Genomic DNA, 14,645 nt, shown 5'->3' with positions numbered 1-14,645 from the left:
AGCGGGTCCCCGGCCGGTCGACGCTGGACTGCAGAGAGGCGCGCCCGCGGGGTGGGCGGCCTGGGCGGCAGGCGGCGGGACGGCGCGGCAGCGCCCTCTGCGGGCCACGAGTGCCCCACCGCCTCCCGCGGCCGCGGAGCAGCCTGGAGACCTGCCCGGGCGCCCCACGTCCCCGTCCAGATCGCGCCCTGGGCGCTCGGTCCCTAGGCGACCCTAATTCTCCCCGCGGCTGTGTGCTCTACTGTACTGGGTCTTTATTTGCGTCTCTGGTTCCCTCTCAGCCTTACACTCACACCAAGCACCAAAGGAAGCCGGGTGAAGTTTATATACTCTAGCCCTGCCCATCTGCTGCCCCTTCACCCAACTGTGAGATAACCTGTAGCAGGCAAGCCCTCCATAAACGCCGGCTGTTGTCAATAACAACGATAGCCGCAAGGGAGCAAGCAGAGGACCCCTCCACACGATACTCACCAGGCCTCCTAACCACTTATCCCTAAGTGTGGCCTCCACACCGGCAGCATCAGCATCACCTGAGAACTTACTGAATACAATAGAATGCCAATAGGAAGGCCAATCAGCAGATCCCACTCCAGACCTGCTGAATCAGAACCTTGGGTTGGGGTCCAGCCTTGTGTGTATGTGTGTGTGTTTAACTGAATAAAATACACATAACATAAAATTCACCATCTTAACCATCTTAAAGTGTACAGTTTGGTGGCATTAAGTACATTCACATTATTGTGCGGCCTCCACCAGCCATCTCTAGAACTTTAATCTTGCAAAACTGCAACTCTATATCCATTAAACAGTAACTCCTCTTTTCTCCCCTCCCTCTAGCCCTTGGCAACCATTCTGTCTGTGAATTTCGCTACTCTAAGTACCCCACATGAGTGGAATCATACAGTATTTGTCTTTTCATGTTTGACAATCCACTTAGCATAATGCCCTCAAGGTCCATTCATGTTGTACCACGCATCAGAATTTCTTTCCTTTTCAAAGACTGTACTTAACACACCACATTTTCTTTATCTGTTGATCCTTTGAAAGACACTTGGTTTGTTTCCACTTTTTGGCTATTGTGAATAATACTGCTATTAACATAGGTGTACAGTTATCTGTTGGAGATAAGTGCCTTCCATTCTTTAGGGCATATACCGAGAAGTGGAATTGCTGGATCACATAGTAATTCTATGTTTAATATTTTGAGGAACTGCCACATTTTCCACAGTGACTGCACTGCATTTTACCTCCCCACAAACAGTGCACAGAGTTTCAATTTCTCTACATTCTCACAACACTTGTTATTTTCTGGGGTTTTTTTTTGGGGGGGGGATTGTTTGTTTTTTAGGTAGCAAGTAAAAAAAGCAATAAAATTAAATTGGGAAAAGTTGGTTTTAGCCAAATTTCACCAAGCTTCGTTCTCCATCTGAGTTGCCCAGCCTCACTAGTGGCGCCCCTTGGCCACCCAGTCACCTAAGAGAGAGCTCAGCACAAACTGTTACACCTATTTCTCTCCCACACCCAATCCAACCAGTTTGTTTATTCCACCTCCTCAAGCTTTCAAATCCATCAACTCATTCTCATCTACTGGGTTCAGTTCAAGACCTTGTCTTTCCTTGACCACACTATCAGAATCATTACCTTTTTAATGTCTGTAGAATCTGTAGTGATGTCAGGTTTTTCATGCCTGTTACTTGTAATTTGTATTTTTGGTCTTTATTTCTTGATCTGTCTTTGTAGGAGCTATTAATTTTCTTAATTATTTCAAAGAACCCACTTTTAACTTTGGTGGTTTTCTTTCTATAATGCATTTACTTTTTAATTTTAAATTTTTATTTATTGATTTGTTTTTAATTATTTCTTTCCTTCTACTTTCTCTGGATTTAATTTGCAATACTTTTCTCTAGCTCCTTGAAATAATTGCTTAGATTTTTAGCCTTACTATTTTTCTAATTCTTTTCTATTATATACATTTTGTATAATATATAATAAATATATTATATAAAATATATACTATATATAATACATGTGTATACACATACACTAAATTTCCCTGTAAGCACTGTTTGAGCTGCATCCTACAAGTTTTAATATGCTCAAAATATGATGATCTGACATATGTAGATTTTCATGCATCTATATGTATACATGCTCATAAAAAGAGGTCTGAGTGGGGAGGGGGGAGAGATAATAGAGGGGTGGAAGAGTGGGAGATACAAACTATTAGGTGTAAGATATGCTCAAGGATGTATTGTACAACACGGGGAATATAGCCAATATTTTGTAATAACTAAACGGAGTATAACCTTTAAAATTATATTAACTTTTAAAATTTTTTAAAAAAGAAAAAAGAATGGAAATAATACAGAGGAAATTGATGAAATAGGAAATGAATAAGCAATAAATAAAATTAATAACCCCCCCAAAAAAAGAGGTCTGGATGTTTACCTGAAATATGTTCATATATATATATATATATATATATATATATATATATATATATAAAACTGGTTATATATATTATATATATATGTTATATACCTATATGTCATTTATATATATATTATATATATAATATGTATATATATAACCTGTAATGGTTATAGTTCAGATTGTGGGCTGTTCTTGCTAATTTATGTATCATCTATCCATCTACCTACTTACTTACCCATCATCTATCTTTCCTTTTGTACTGCTTAAATGGTCTACAGAGAGCCAGCAGTGGATGTAAAAGATGCTCCATCCATAAAGCCAAAGCATTTATCAAAGTGAAAGCCTGTTAGAACAGCCTGGCCTCTGCTGAGGGGCTGACACCCGCTTGCACTCCCAGTAGAGGTTAAGAAGGAGAGCAGCCAACCTGTGGAAGAAAAGTATCCTCATGGTATTGTCAAAGGAGGGGGAGAAATAAAAGGACCAAGATCATTCACACACCAGATAATCATTCTCTAAATAATTGATACTTAGCTTAATGCATTTCTTGATGTTAATTCTTTAAAAGTTCTCCGACTTTATTTTTCATATAAGACAAGCTACACTTCCACATGGTTTTGAAATCCAGAAAGTTCATGGGAAGGGCAAATATTATCACCAAACCTTCAACTATAATAGCAGGCAGAGATTTAAGCAAATACTTTCCCACTGAAGTATTTCATATGCCAAAAGTCCCACTGTTATTACTGGGTGCAATATTTCCAACCTGCTTCCATGCTCAAAAAAATGTTTTTTCCAGAGATCCAAATTTAGTGAAACTGCTTTAAGTAACAACCATCAATGTTAACATAGATAATGCCAAGGTTTTATTTGTTTATTTATTTATTTATTTTATTTTTGGCTGCTTTGGGTCTTCGTTGGCTGCGTGCAGGCTTTCTCTAGTTGCTGCGAGCAGGGGCTACTCTTCGTTGCGGTGCACGGGCTTCTCACTGTGGTGGCTTCTCTTGTTGCAGAGCATGGGCTCTAGGCGCGCGGGCTTCAGTAGTTGTAGCACGCAGGCTCAGTAGTTGTGGCTTGCGGGCTCTAGAGGGCAGGCTCAGTAGTTGTGGCGCACAGGCTTAGTTGCTCCACGTCATGTGGGATCTTCCCAGACCAGGGATTGAACCCATGTCCCCTGCATTGGCAGGTGGATTAACCACTGCGCCACCAGGGATGTCCCGAAAATGTCATTTTGAAAACATGTCTCACGTCAATTTAAATATTAAAACTAGCATGCCACTTTACAAAATGTAAAACTTTTCAAATGATATTTCTAGGAGGCAGTTCAGGGTGATGAGCCAGGGGCTCTGGTGCTCATAATCCCAGTGTGGTGGGTTGTCAGGTATATAACCTGCTGGGGCCACCATAACAAAATCCCACAGACTGGGTGGCTTAAACAACAGAAATTTACTTCCTCACAGTTGTGAAGGCTGAAAGTCCAAGATCAAGGTGCCACCAGGGTCAGTGACTGGTGAGAACTCTCCCCTTGGGTTGCAGACAGCCACCTTCTTACTATGTGTCACACGACCTCTTCTTTGGGCAAACACATGGAGAGAGAGGCAGCTCTCTGGCGTCTCTTCTCATAAAGGCACTAATCCTATTGGGATGGGGCTTCACTCTTATGACCTAATTTAACTTCAATTACTTCCTTACTCCAAATACAGCCAAGCTGGGGGTTAGGACTTCAACACATGAATTTTGGGAGGACACACACGTTCAGCCGTAACATCATGTATGTCACCTTGAGAAGTTCCTTAACCTCTCCAAGCCTCAGTTTCCCTATTTGTAAAGAGAGGCTCACAGAGGACTGCTGTGGGAGATTCAGCGAAAAATGCCTCCTAAAGCACACAGTACAGTATTTGGCACGTGGGAAGCCAGTGGTAAGTGTTAGCAATTTAATCATTATTATTATGCAATTTCTTTTACTCTTAGAAACAGCTATTTGCATTTGGATTAAAAGAGAAAAAAATCAAAACACTGTTCTTAAAGTATCTTCCTTGTTAAGTGAGCCATTTTAGAGCCTTTTTTGGCTTAAAAGTTCAAGACCTCACATCCTCACGTGCTTCAGGTACAGCTTGTGGAAGGCTGAGACGTAACCCACAGTGGTGCAGCCACGACCTCAGCCTCACGTGAGCGGCCCACCCCAGCTGGGCTTCCTTCTCTACAATCACTGTAGCAAATTGTCAAATCTGCCTCTCACCAGTTTCCCAGATGTGAGCCATTGGTGAAGACTCCAGAAATGTCCTCCGTAGAGATTTCCTGCAGCTGCTACCCACTGTTCACAGGGTTTAAGTGTACTGTGTGCAGTGCCTGTGTACGTGCAGCTAAAAGATACCCTTCCTCGGTGCTCCTAAAGCACTCTTTGCCAGCCATCTCCCATTTCAACCCCTTTCATAATGTTATTAACTGGTCTGTCATCTGCTTCCCTCACTAGACTGCCCTCCAGAAGAGCTTCACTGTTACAGCTCAAGCACTTAGCAGCCTGCTAAGGAATTGGGGCTTGGCGGGGCAATTCTTCAGTTCTGTTTCACGTGGCATCACCTGAGGGCCTCAGTGGTACTCACCTGGCGGCTGGGCTTGTCTACAGGATCCAAGATGGCTTCACTCACACGTCTGGTGCTTTGGTGGGAATGACTGAAAGTCTGGGCTCGGGTGGGACTGTCAACAGTAGCACAGACACGTGGCCCTTCAAGCATGGAGAGAAATGGGCAGATTTTCATTTCTAACAATGGTCATGCGTTCCCCTCAGATGGTGGGCCCTGGTAAACTTTCCCCAGCATGCAAACATCAAAGTTGCAAACCAAGGGACTTCCCTGGTGGTCCAGTGGTTAAGACTCCGCTATTCCACTGCACGGGGCAGGGGTTCGATCCCTGGTCAGGGAACTAAGATCTCGCGTGCCACGTGGGGAGGCCAAAAGAAAAAAGTTGCAAACCAAATTGTCATGACAACATTTAGCATATGTGGTCTGCACTGGTGGCCTTTCAAATACTGAGATTCTTCTACAGATGCAAATATTGCCCACAGGTTCCATTCAGGTTGGACAATGAAGCATCAGTTACAGCCTCTCCTCCCATCACAAGTCTCTAGAAATGAGATAAATGTGTTTTTGATCCATAATAATGTTGGAAAATTGGAAGGGGTTTCCTTTTAGATAAGAAATATTTAAAATCCCTGAAATATGGAAGGCAGCCTAATCAGATTTTGAAAGGAATCCTATACTTAGGTACACATGGGAGAGGACTCTTGCATAGAAGTAGATAGAAGTTGGGTGGTGGTTCCAACGATACTCAAAGCCTGAAGGTATGTATGGGAGAGCAGGAAAAGAGCAGCTTGGAGCCCCTGACGGGGCACGAGCTGGGGCACCTGAGAAGGAGCTGTCAGGTCTGTGCCCTGTCCTCACTGCCCCTGGGACTAGGCAGCAGCAGTAGAGGTGTCTGCTTCCATGTAGGACCATGGAGTATGAGTCTTTAGACAGTGTCCCAGGTGGCTGACTGCACCAGGGAGGAGTGAGGAGTTCCTGCACCCAAGAAAGCGCCCTCTGGTGGTGCTGTGTTGCTTCTCACTCCTCATCCTCGAAGTGGGCACAACAGGCAAAGACCAGCCAACAGGGGTCCTCAAATACATGACTCCTCAGCTAAGCATCACCAAGCAGCTGTGCAAGAAAGATGTCACCCTCTTACCAAGTGTAACAATTACGCCGAGGAAACAAAGCTCATAGACTGAGCTGAACTGAATAATTGCTATTCTCAGGGAGATGTAAGATTACCATGTTGCAAACATGATGAATGATTTTTATTTTAAGTATCTGATCATTGAAAAAAATTCAACACATAGGCTGAAGAGCAGAATAGGTTGCCAAAGAGCAAATCTGTGAGCTGTAAAATCAAGCCAAGAATTCTTCCAGAAGGTACCTAAGGTTTTAAAAATATGAAGTAGAAGTTAAGAAATGTGGACTATAAAGTGGACTTCAACGGATATAAACAATAAGGTCCTACTGTATAGCACAGGGAACTATATTCAATATCCTGTGATAATCCATAATGGAAAAGAATATGAAAAAGAAGGTATATACATATGTGTAACTGAATATGTGTAACTGTACAGGTGTTGCTGTACAGCAGAAATTAACACATTGTAAATCAACTATACTTCAATAAATTTTAAAATAAATAAATAAATTGGACTTCACCAGAGTTTAAAAAAAAAAAAACACTTCTGTTCTTCAAAAGACATTGGCAAGAGAATGAAAATACAAGCCCAGGCTTGGAGAAAAAATCTTTGCAAAGCATATTCTATTAAAAGACTTGAATCCAATAAGTATAAATAACTCTCAAATCTCAGTAAGAAACAATTCTATTAAAATATGCAAATCATTTGAACAAACACTTAACTAAAGAAGATATATAGATGTAAACAAGCACATAAAAACATACTCGATAATATTAGTCATTAGGGAAATGCAAGTTAAAACCATAAGAAAAGCTGATATGACTACATACCTATTAGGATGGTAAACATTTAAAAGACTGACCACACCAAGTGCTGATGAGGAGGAACGAGAACTCCCATACACTGCTAGTAAAATGGTGCAACTACTTTGAAAAACAGTTAAACAGTTTCTTTAAAAGTTAAACATATACCTACCATATGATCTAGCCCTTCCACTCTTAGGTATTTATCCAAGAAAGTTTATGTCATATAAAGACTTGAACACGAATGTTCATAGCAACTTTATTTGTAATAGCTCCAAACTGGAAACAACCTCAATGTCCATCTATAGATGAGTAGATAAATTGTGGCAGATTCATAAATGGAACACCACTTAGTCCTATAAAGGAACAAACATGTAATAACATGAATGAATCTCAAAAAATTATGCCAAGTGACAGAAGACAGTCAAAAAAAGAGTACATCCGGTATGATTCATTTATATAAAACTCTAGAAAGTACAACTAATCCATGGTGACAGAAAGGAGATCAGCAATTGTCTGGGATCAACGGTGGGAGGGAAAAGAGGGAGGAATTACAAAGGGGCACGAGGAAACTACTGGAAGTAATGGAGATGTTCACTATCTTGATTGTGGTGTTTCATGCAGATAGACATGGGTCAAAACTTATTGAGTTGTATGGTTTAAACATGTATAGCTTACTGCAGATCAAGTATACCTCAGTAAGGCTTTTACTATGTAGATATACACCCACACACATACACACACAGAGTTTCTCAAATTTATGTGACCACGACCCCCTTTCCCTGCTCTCTTATTACCCAGTTTGCAGAACCATAGCATATGCAATGAGACAGACCTAGGACTGATCCTGGCTCTCATACTGGCTATGTGCCCTTCAGCAAGTGATTCGTGCTTTTAAAACCTCAGTTTTCTCAACAGTAAAATGGAGCTGTGGTCAGGATTCAAGTAGTGAATGTCAAATGCCCACCACATAGTACAGTCTCGAAAAACTTTAATCCACTAATCACTCCAGAAATCAAACCAGCCATACTGATGGTTTCCCCAATTGCATTAACTTTATTTGGAGCTAGAGAAACCAGCACTCAGTCAGTCATCTGGAGTCCAAAGGTCCAAGAGGAAAGACATTGAAATGCTTAGCACTGCCCTGCAGGCCCATCTGCTCTGCATTAGCTGGTTTTCCTCAGTTTATTATTCCTGGTGTTAAATCTCCTCCAATTCTTGTGTGAAAAGTTCGGACGCACAATAACCTCTTTATCACATTTTCAAAATCTGGGCCTGTTCTGGAAAGTTTACACCTTTTTCTTGTTGCCATTGTTTTCATGTGGATTCAGATTTCTGAAAAAAGGCACTTGGAACATTTTACTGGAAACATTTATGTGTAAGCTGGATGCAGATAAATATCATTGAAGAATGAAAATGAGATGTCAGAGGAATTAGAACCACACCACGTGGTCTCTGTGTCGTTCCCCAGCTGTGGTTTTGCAAGGAGGACCCGAGGCTGAAGCTGGTGGTCAGAAGCCCAGGGCTGATCAAGCCCCTCCCTCAGCCTCTCTCCTTTGGGGGTAGAAATGGAATAATACCAAAAAGAGAAACAGAAACATGCCAATGTTAGGATATGGAATAAAAAGCACACATAACTCTGTAAAAATAAATATATCATAATAACAATATTGGTAACCATTCACTGAGTATTATTTGTGTGCCATGCTTCGTTCGCTAAGGGCAATTTTATTTAAACCTCACAATAAGCCTATGAGTTAGGTATAGAGTCAGTGAGGACTCTTTGAGCCACAAGTGACAGAAAATTCACTTCAAGCTGACTCATAATATAAAAGAATTTTTACTGGGTATGTCAATTAAAAATCCAGATTTAGTTCTGGCTTCAAGTGAGACTTGATCCAGCAACTGTAAAAGATATCCCCAGTGACAGATTTTCTCCTTCTCCTCCCTGCTTTTTTATTGGCTTTCTCTTTGGGATTCATGCAGTCAACCTAGAAGTTCCAGGATTTCCCATGATGGCAAAATGAGAGATCAAAAATACTGTAACAGAAATGAAGAATCCCTCTGATGGGATCATTTAGTAGACTGGACATGACGGAGGAAAGACTCTTTGAGCTGGAGGATATGTCAACAGAAACTTCTAAAACTGAAAATTAAAGAGAAGAAAGACCAGGGAAGAAAAAGGAACAAAATAACCAGAACTGTGGGACAACTACAAAATGTGTAATATACATATAATGGAAGTACCAGAAGAAGGAGAGACAGAGAGAAAGGAACAGAAGAAAAATTTAAAGTAATAATGACTGAGAAATTGCCCCAAATTAATGTCAGACACTGAACCACAGATCCAGGAAGCTCAGAGAACACCAAGAAGGAAAAATGCCAAAAGAAAAAAAGAGAGGAAGGAAGGGAGGGAGGGAGAGAGGGAGGGGGGAGGAAGGAAGGAAGGACTGAAGGAAGGAAGGAAGGAAGGAAGAGAAAGAGAGAATGAGTCCCCCGGGAGCAGGCTAAGGTGTGGAGACAGCCAGGGCTTACCTGTACACTGACTTGATCAGTTCAATAAAGTGTACACCTTAAAGAAAAAAAAAAAGAAAAAGGAAAAGATAAAAGAAACCATACGTCTAGGCATATTGTATTCAAACTGCAGAAAATCAAAGATAAAGATGTAGATGAATCCACTATCAGAGTTGGAGACTTCAACATTCCTCCATTAGAAATGGACGGATCCAGCAGGTAGTAAGAATGTAGCTGAACTCCACAGCACCAAGAGGCCAGTTCCAAAAGCGAACAATAGGAGACACAGAGCAGGCAGAATGTTCCATGAGTGGGCCCCAGGTCTGCCCCCTGGAAGGGGCTCCCCAAACATTGTTTTTTGGGATCTTGGCCCCATGCTCTGGGGGATGCTTCCTTCCCCATTGTCCTCCTTGGCCATATCTAGGTCGGCCATTGCTGGCTGTGCCTTCCCTGGGGCTGCACTAGGACACAAACCCTGTGCCACCTCCCAGATTCTCTTGATGGCGTCCTTCCCCCATGGTTCCAGGAATCCACCCTGAAAACATCCTTCCAAAGCACCAAACAACATATACACAAGGCCATTCATTGCAGCCCTATTTGTAATAGCAACTCAACTGGAAACAACTCAAATGTTTGTCAGTAGGGGTCTGGTTGAATAAATTACATCCACGCAATGAAATTCTGATGCAGCTGTAAAAAGAATGAGGAAGTTCTCTGTGCAATGGAGTGATCGCCACAATATATTGTTAAGTGAAAAAAGCAAGAGATGGAACAATGCATATAGTATGCCAACTTTGGTGTAAGAAAAAGGGGGAAATAAATACACGTGCTTATTTTTGCCAGAAGAAACACTGAAAAATGGGGTAAAGACTGTCGAGAGGGAAATGAGATTTCTCTAAGGATACCTTTTAATACTGTTTTGACTTGGAACTGCACAAATGTTTAACATATTCAAAAATAAAGTTACATCAGAAAGGAAAAAATGCAAACCCCCAAACTGAAGGCAGAGCTCTGAGGATTCAGTGATCATGAGGAGTTGGTGAGCAAGGGAAAAAGGAAAGCCTTTAACTGACAGGGGGTGACGTGGCAGGAGCAGGTCTAGGGGGATCAAGATTCAGTCTGGGACACGCCAAAGTCGAGGTGCAATTAGACATCTAAATGGAAATGCTGAACGGGCAGTTAGGTGAGTCTGGGGACCAGAAAGGAGATATAAAACGAGCATCGTTGGCACGTAGTGGGTGTTTAAAGCCATGAGACAGGATGAGGTCACCGAGGGGATGCAGATAAGAGGGAGGAAAAGCCTGGAGCCTGAACCCCAGGGCCCTAGGTTGTCAGCAGTCTGGGAAGCGAGGACGCCCCAGCCAGCAAGGCAGGAGAAGTGGATTCCAAGTGAGGGGAGGGGGTTTCTGAAAGACAAAGGGGCCACAGGTGTGAATCAGGTGAGACCCAGCGAGACCACCTGCCTTAGCAATGGACCTGGCCAAGAGCAGTTTCCAAGAGGGGTTTCAGGGGAATGGAAGCAAACATGTCAGGTACAGTGAGTATAGTTCTCTTTTTTCTTTTTTTTTTTTTTCTGGCTGCATTGGGTCTTCATTGCTGACCGAGGGCTTTCTCTAGTTGCGGACAGTGGGGGCTACTCTTCATTGTGGTGTGCGGGCTTCTCATTGTGGTGCCTTCTCTTGTTGCGGAGCACGGGCTCTAGGCGTGCGGGCTTCAGTAGTTGTGATACACGGGCTTAGCTGCTCCGTGGCATGTGGGATCTTCCCGGACCAGGGATCAAACCCGTGTTCCCTGCATTGGCAGGCAGATTCTTAACTGCTGCACCACCAGGGAAGTCCCAGTTACCTCTTTTTAAAGTGTTCCCTAAAGAGGAATAGAGAAACGGGGCGGTAAGTGGGGGAAGATGCGGAATCCGAGAGCTTTATGTTTTTTCGGGGTTTTTTGTTTTTTTTATTGTATCTATTTTTTAAAATTTATTTATTTTTATGGCTGCGTTGGGTCTTCGTTTCTGTGCGAGGGCTTTCTCTAGTTGTGGCAAGCGGGGGCCACTCTTCATCATGGCGCGCGGGCCTCTCACTATCGCGGCCTCTCTTGTTGCGGAGCACAGGTTCCAGATGCGCAGGCTCAGTAATTGTGGCTCATGGGCCCTGCTGTTCCGCGGCATGTGGGATCTTCCCAGACCAGGGCTCGAACCCATGTCCCCTGCAGTGGCAGGCAGATTCTCAACCACTGCGCCACCAGGGAAGCCCGAACTTTATGTTTTGACGCAGGAGCGGTATCAGCACCCAGATGGTGATGATCCAGCAGTGAGGGGAAAACAAGATGGCCAGAGAGAAGGTGTAATTATATAACCTCTATGAGGAGGGAAATGACGCTTCGGGAGGCAGTCAGCGGGGGCTGGGATGGTGACTTGCAAAGGTCGCTGGGCAGAATGTGATCCCCACCACCAACTCCGTCGTGTTACGCAGCGAGGACCAGCCTCTGGCTCTGCCCGTAAATGGCCACAGACCTGGAGCAGCTCCTGCCTCCCAGGGACAATCAAAGCAAAACCACCTCCATCAATCAGCGCCCAGATTAGATATGAACGGCTGAGGCCTTGCCAACCAGCTCCAGCTCTGACAGCTGCCTGGGAAGATCGGGAGGCTCTTAAGCCCCAGCACGCCCCTGAGAGCTTCCACCAAGCCTCTCTGAGAGCGGCCACGTTGCTCACTCACAGCCGTCCAAGGTCAGAGGACAGGGGACCCCACAGAACCCACCACAACTGGCAGGACCTATACAAAACCCAGAGATGGGATGGCCCAGGGATAAAAGTTCTCCCTCTCTCCTTACAGCTGCAGGATCTGCATGCTGGCCTATGGCGATACTGCACTTGTTAAAAAAATAAAAAGGGGGCACAGTTACCCATATCTCCTTGCAACATGACTCTGCGATGCTTCTCATTAAAGTGGAGCCTGTGTCCCCAGCCCTTCAATCAGGCTGGCCCGGTGACTTGCTTTGGCCAACAGAATGTAGTGGAAGCGATGGCGTGCAGGGTGGGAGCCTGGGCCTCAAGGTCTGCGGGCTCTTACCTGCTCCCAGCCCCCTACTATGCTGCCCGTGAACAAGCACGCGCTCCCTGCTAGACTCAGGCTGACCACGCAGCAGAGACCAGCCACCCTGGCCCCTGGACCAGCCAGTCTCAGCAGACACAGAGTTAACTCCGGGTGCATGAGTGAGCCCAGCTGAGATGGGAAGAATGCCCAGAGGACCCAGCCCAAAGGGCCACCCTGCAGAGTTGTGAGCTTGATAAGTGGGGCTGCTTTAAGCAGCAAACATTAACTGATACATCCAACCGATGTCCATAGGTGACCAGGAAGAATTCAGTCACTGCTGGTTGACAACACATTTTTGGTGAAGGATTATTCAATAAGACTTTAAACCTCGATTCTTGGCACAAGAGAGTGTGGGCTGAGGCCAAGAGTGGGAATGGAAGGCAAAGCCCCGAGGGAAGGACCAGCAAGGGTGGGGTGGGCCTAGAGGTGCACATGCAGGACGGCACGCCTGGGCAGCCCTCCGAACCACACCCCGGATCAGGCCTGCGACCCCACGCCTCTGCCCAGCAGCCCAACACACACAGGCAGGAGCTCCCTGGAGCTCACATCACCAGTGCAACCCCAGATGACCCCTTCTCAAGAGGTCACAGGCCCCCTGTTCACCAGAGTCTGGACGCCATGGTCCTGCAGTCTGGAAGCTACGCTGAGGAACAAGGTGGACCTTCAGGCCAGTCATCCAAGGGGCGTGGGGAAAAACACCCCGACCCCCCCTCCCACTGCCAACACAAGCTGGAGAAAGCTGCAGGGGAATCAGAGTCACAAGACAAGAGTAAGGGTTTCACTTAAATCAAGAAAGCAAAAGGAGACTTCAGAGCAGAGATGGAGGATATCGGTGATTTTGCTAACGATTTAGTGTGAATTTGAGAGGGCCCAGTGGAAGGTCTGGAATCATTAAGTCCAGGGTTCAAATTCTGCCTCCTGGATTACTGGCCTACAGCTTCTTGACGTCCATGGTGACCCAGTTTCCTCACCTCTGCCTGTTCACGAAAGTTGAAGAAAATAAGGCATGCACAGTGCGGAGTGTAAAGCGAGTCAGCCAGGGCCAATTTGTTTCCATCCTACTGTTCTGACACCTGAAGTTTCAACCACTTCTGATGATCAAAAATGTTTCAATGACCATCTTATCTGCTCTTTCTGTATCCTGAGTGCACTCTCTCTCCTCTCCCTCCCCACCCCATCTCTGGTTATGCAGTGCTAGCAGATTCCATTACTCCCAAGGAAAGAACCCAATTGTATATCATCCACCACAAGACCATGAGGCTCCTGACATTTTCTGATCCTTGAGCATTTTCTTGCTCAAGCTTCTATCCTTGTCACGGCTCAGTAAAGCCCAGTTTCACCTTTTAAAACAACTAAAGGTAAAATCCTAATGAGTCAAATGGGACAGCAACACCTACACCCCTGGGAGGGCTTGAACGAGTCAGTGGGTCCTGAGTCCCTCATGCTGTGAGAAGATGCTCCATAAATGCTCGCTTCCTCCTCCTTCTCCGTCTTCCCTCTTTAAAGGGGAGTAGTGAGCTCTGTGGGTGCCCTGAAGCGAATCTAACATTAGCTATTAGCGTGTGTAAAAGAGAAGGCAAATAGTCTTGTAAGAGCAGGAGGGAGAGAAGGAGGGAGAACGAAACAGAGAGAGGCAATCAAAGGGAAAGACATCAGCCCTGCCCACTTCCACGGGATGCAGAGGTGGCCCTTTCATTCAGGGACACACCTGTCACGCAAACAGATCTAGACAAATGCAAAGGGAAACTCATTCCAGCCACGAGGGCAACCTACCTGGTCCTTTGATGGTCAACCAAGGACTGCCAGCCACCAGGAACCCCACCAACAGAAAGAAAAACATTCACAAACAGGACAACTAGCCCCAAAGAAAATAGAGCTGTAGGATAAAGAAGGAAAAAAAAATTTTTTTTAATTCTAATTAGTATTTTCAGAGAGATTTAAGAGTAAGTTTCATTAGAAGACTACTTCAGTTAAAAAAATTAATACTGAATTTATTAACATCACAAATGTAGAACCTTATTTAAGTTCAGCTTATTAATCTCATTATTCTAATTATAAATCTACCAAATTTCAAGCAATTATTTTCAGAACATTTTT

General features: G+C 44.3%; 1 protein-coding gene across 1 annotated transcript; it reads right to left on the bottom strand.

The window, feature by feature from the left end:
* Positions 1 to 7,897: 7,897 nt before the first annotated feature.
* Positions 7,898 to 8,263, bottom strand: C11H3orf35 (chromosome 11 C3orf35 homolog). The gene is given in 3 exon segments (XM_036867848.1): positions 7,898 to 7,930; positions 7,932 to 8,056; positions 8,059 to 8,263. Coding segments are annotated over 3 exon segments (363 nt in total).
* Between the last annotated feature and the right edge of the window lie 6,382 nt (positions 8,264 to 14,645).

Source organism: Balaenoptera musculus, chromosome 11 (genome assembly GCF_009873245.2).
Source record: "Balaenoptera musculus isolate JJ_BM4_2016_0621 chromosome 11, mBalMus1.pri.v3, whole genome shotgun sequence".
Lineage (NCBI taxonomy): Eukaryota > Metazoa > Chordata > Mammalia > Artiodactyla > Balaenopteridae > Balaenoptera > Balaenoptera musculus.
The sequence above is the reverse complement of the archived record's forward strand: the minus strand, read 5'-3'. Positions and strand labels throughout refer to the sequence as shown.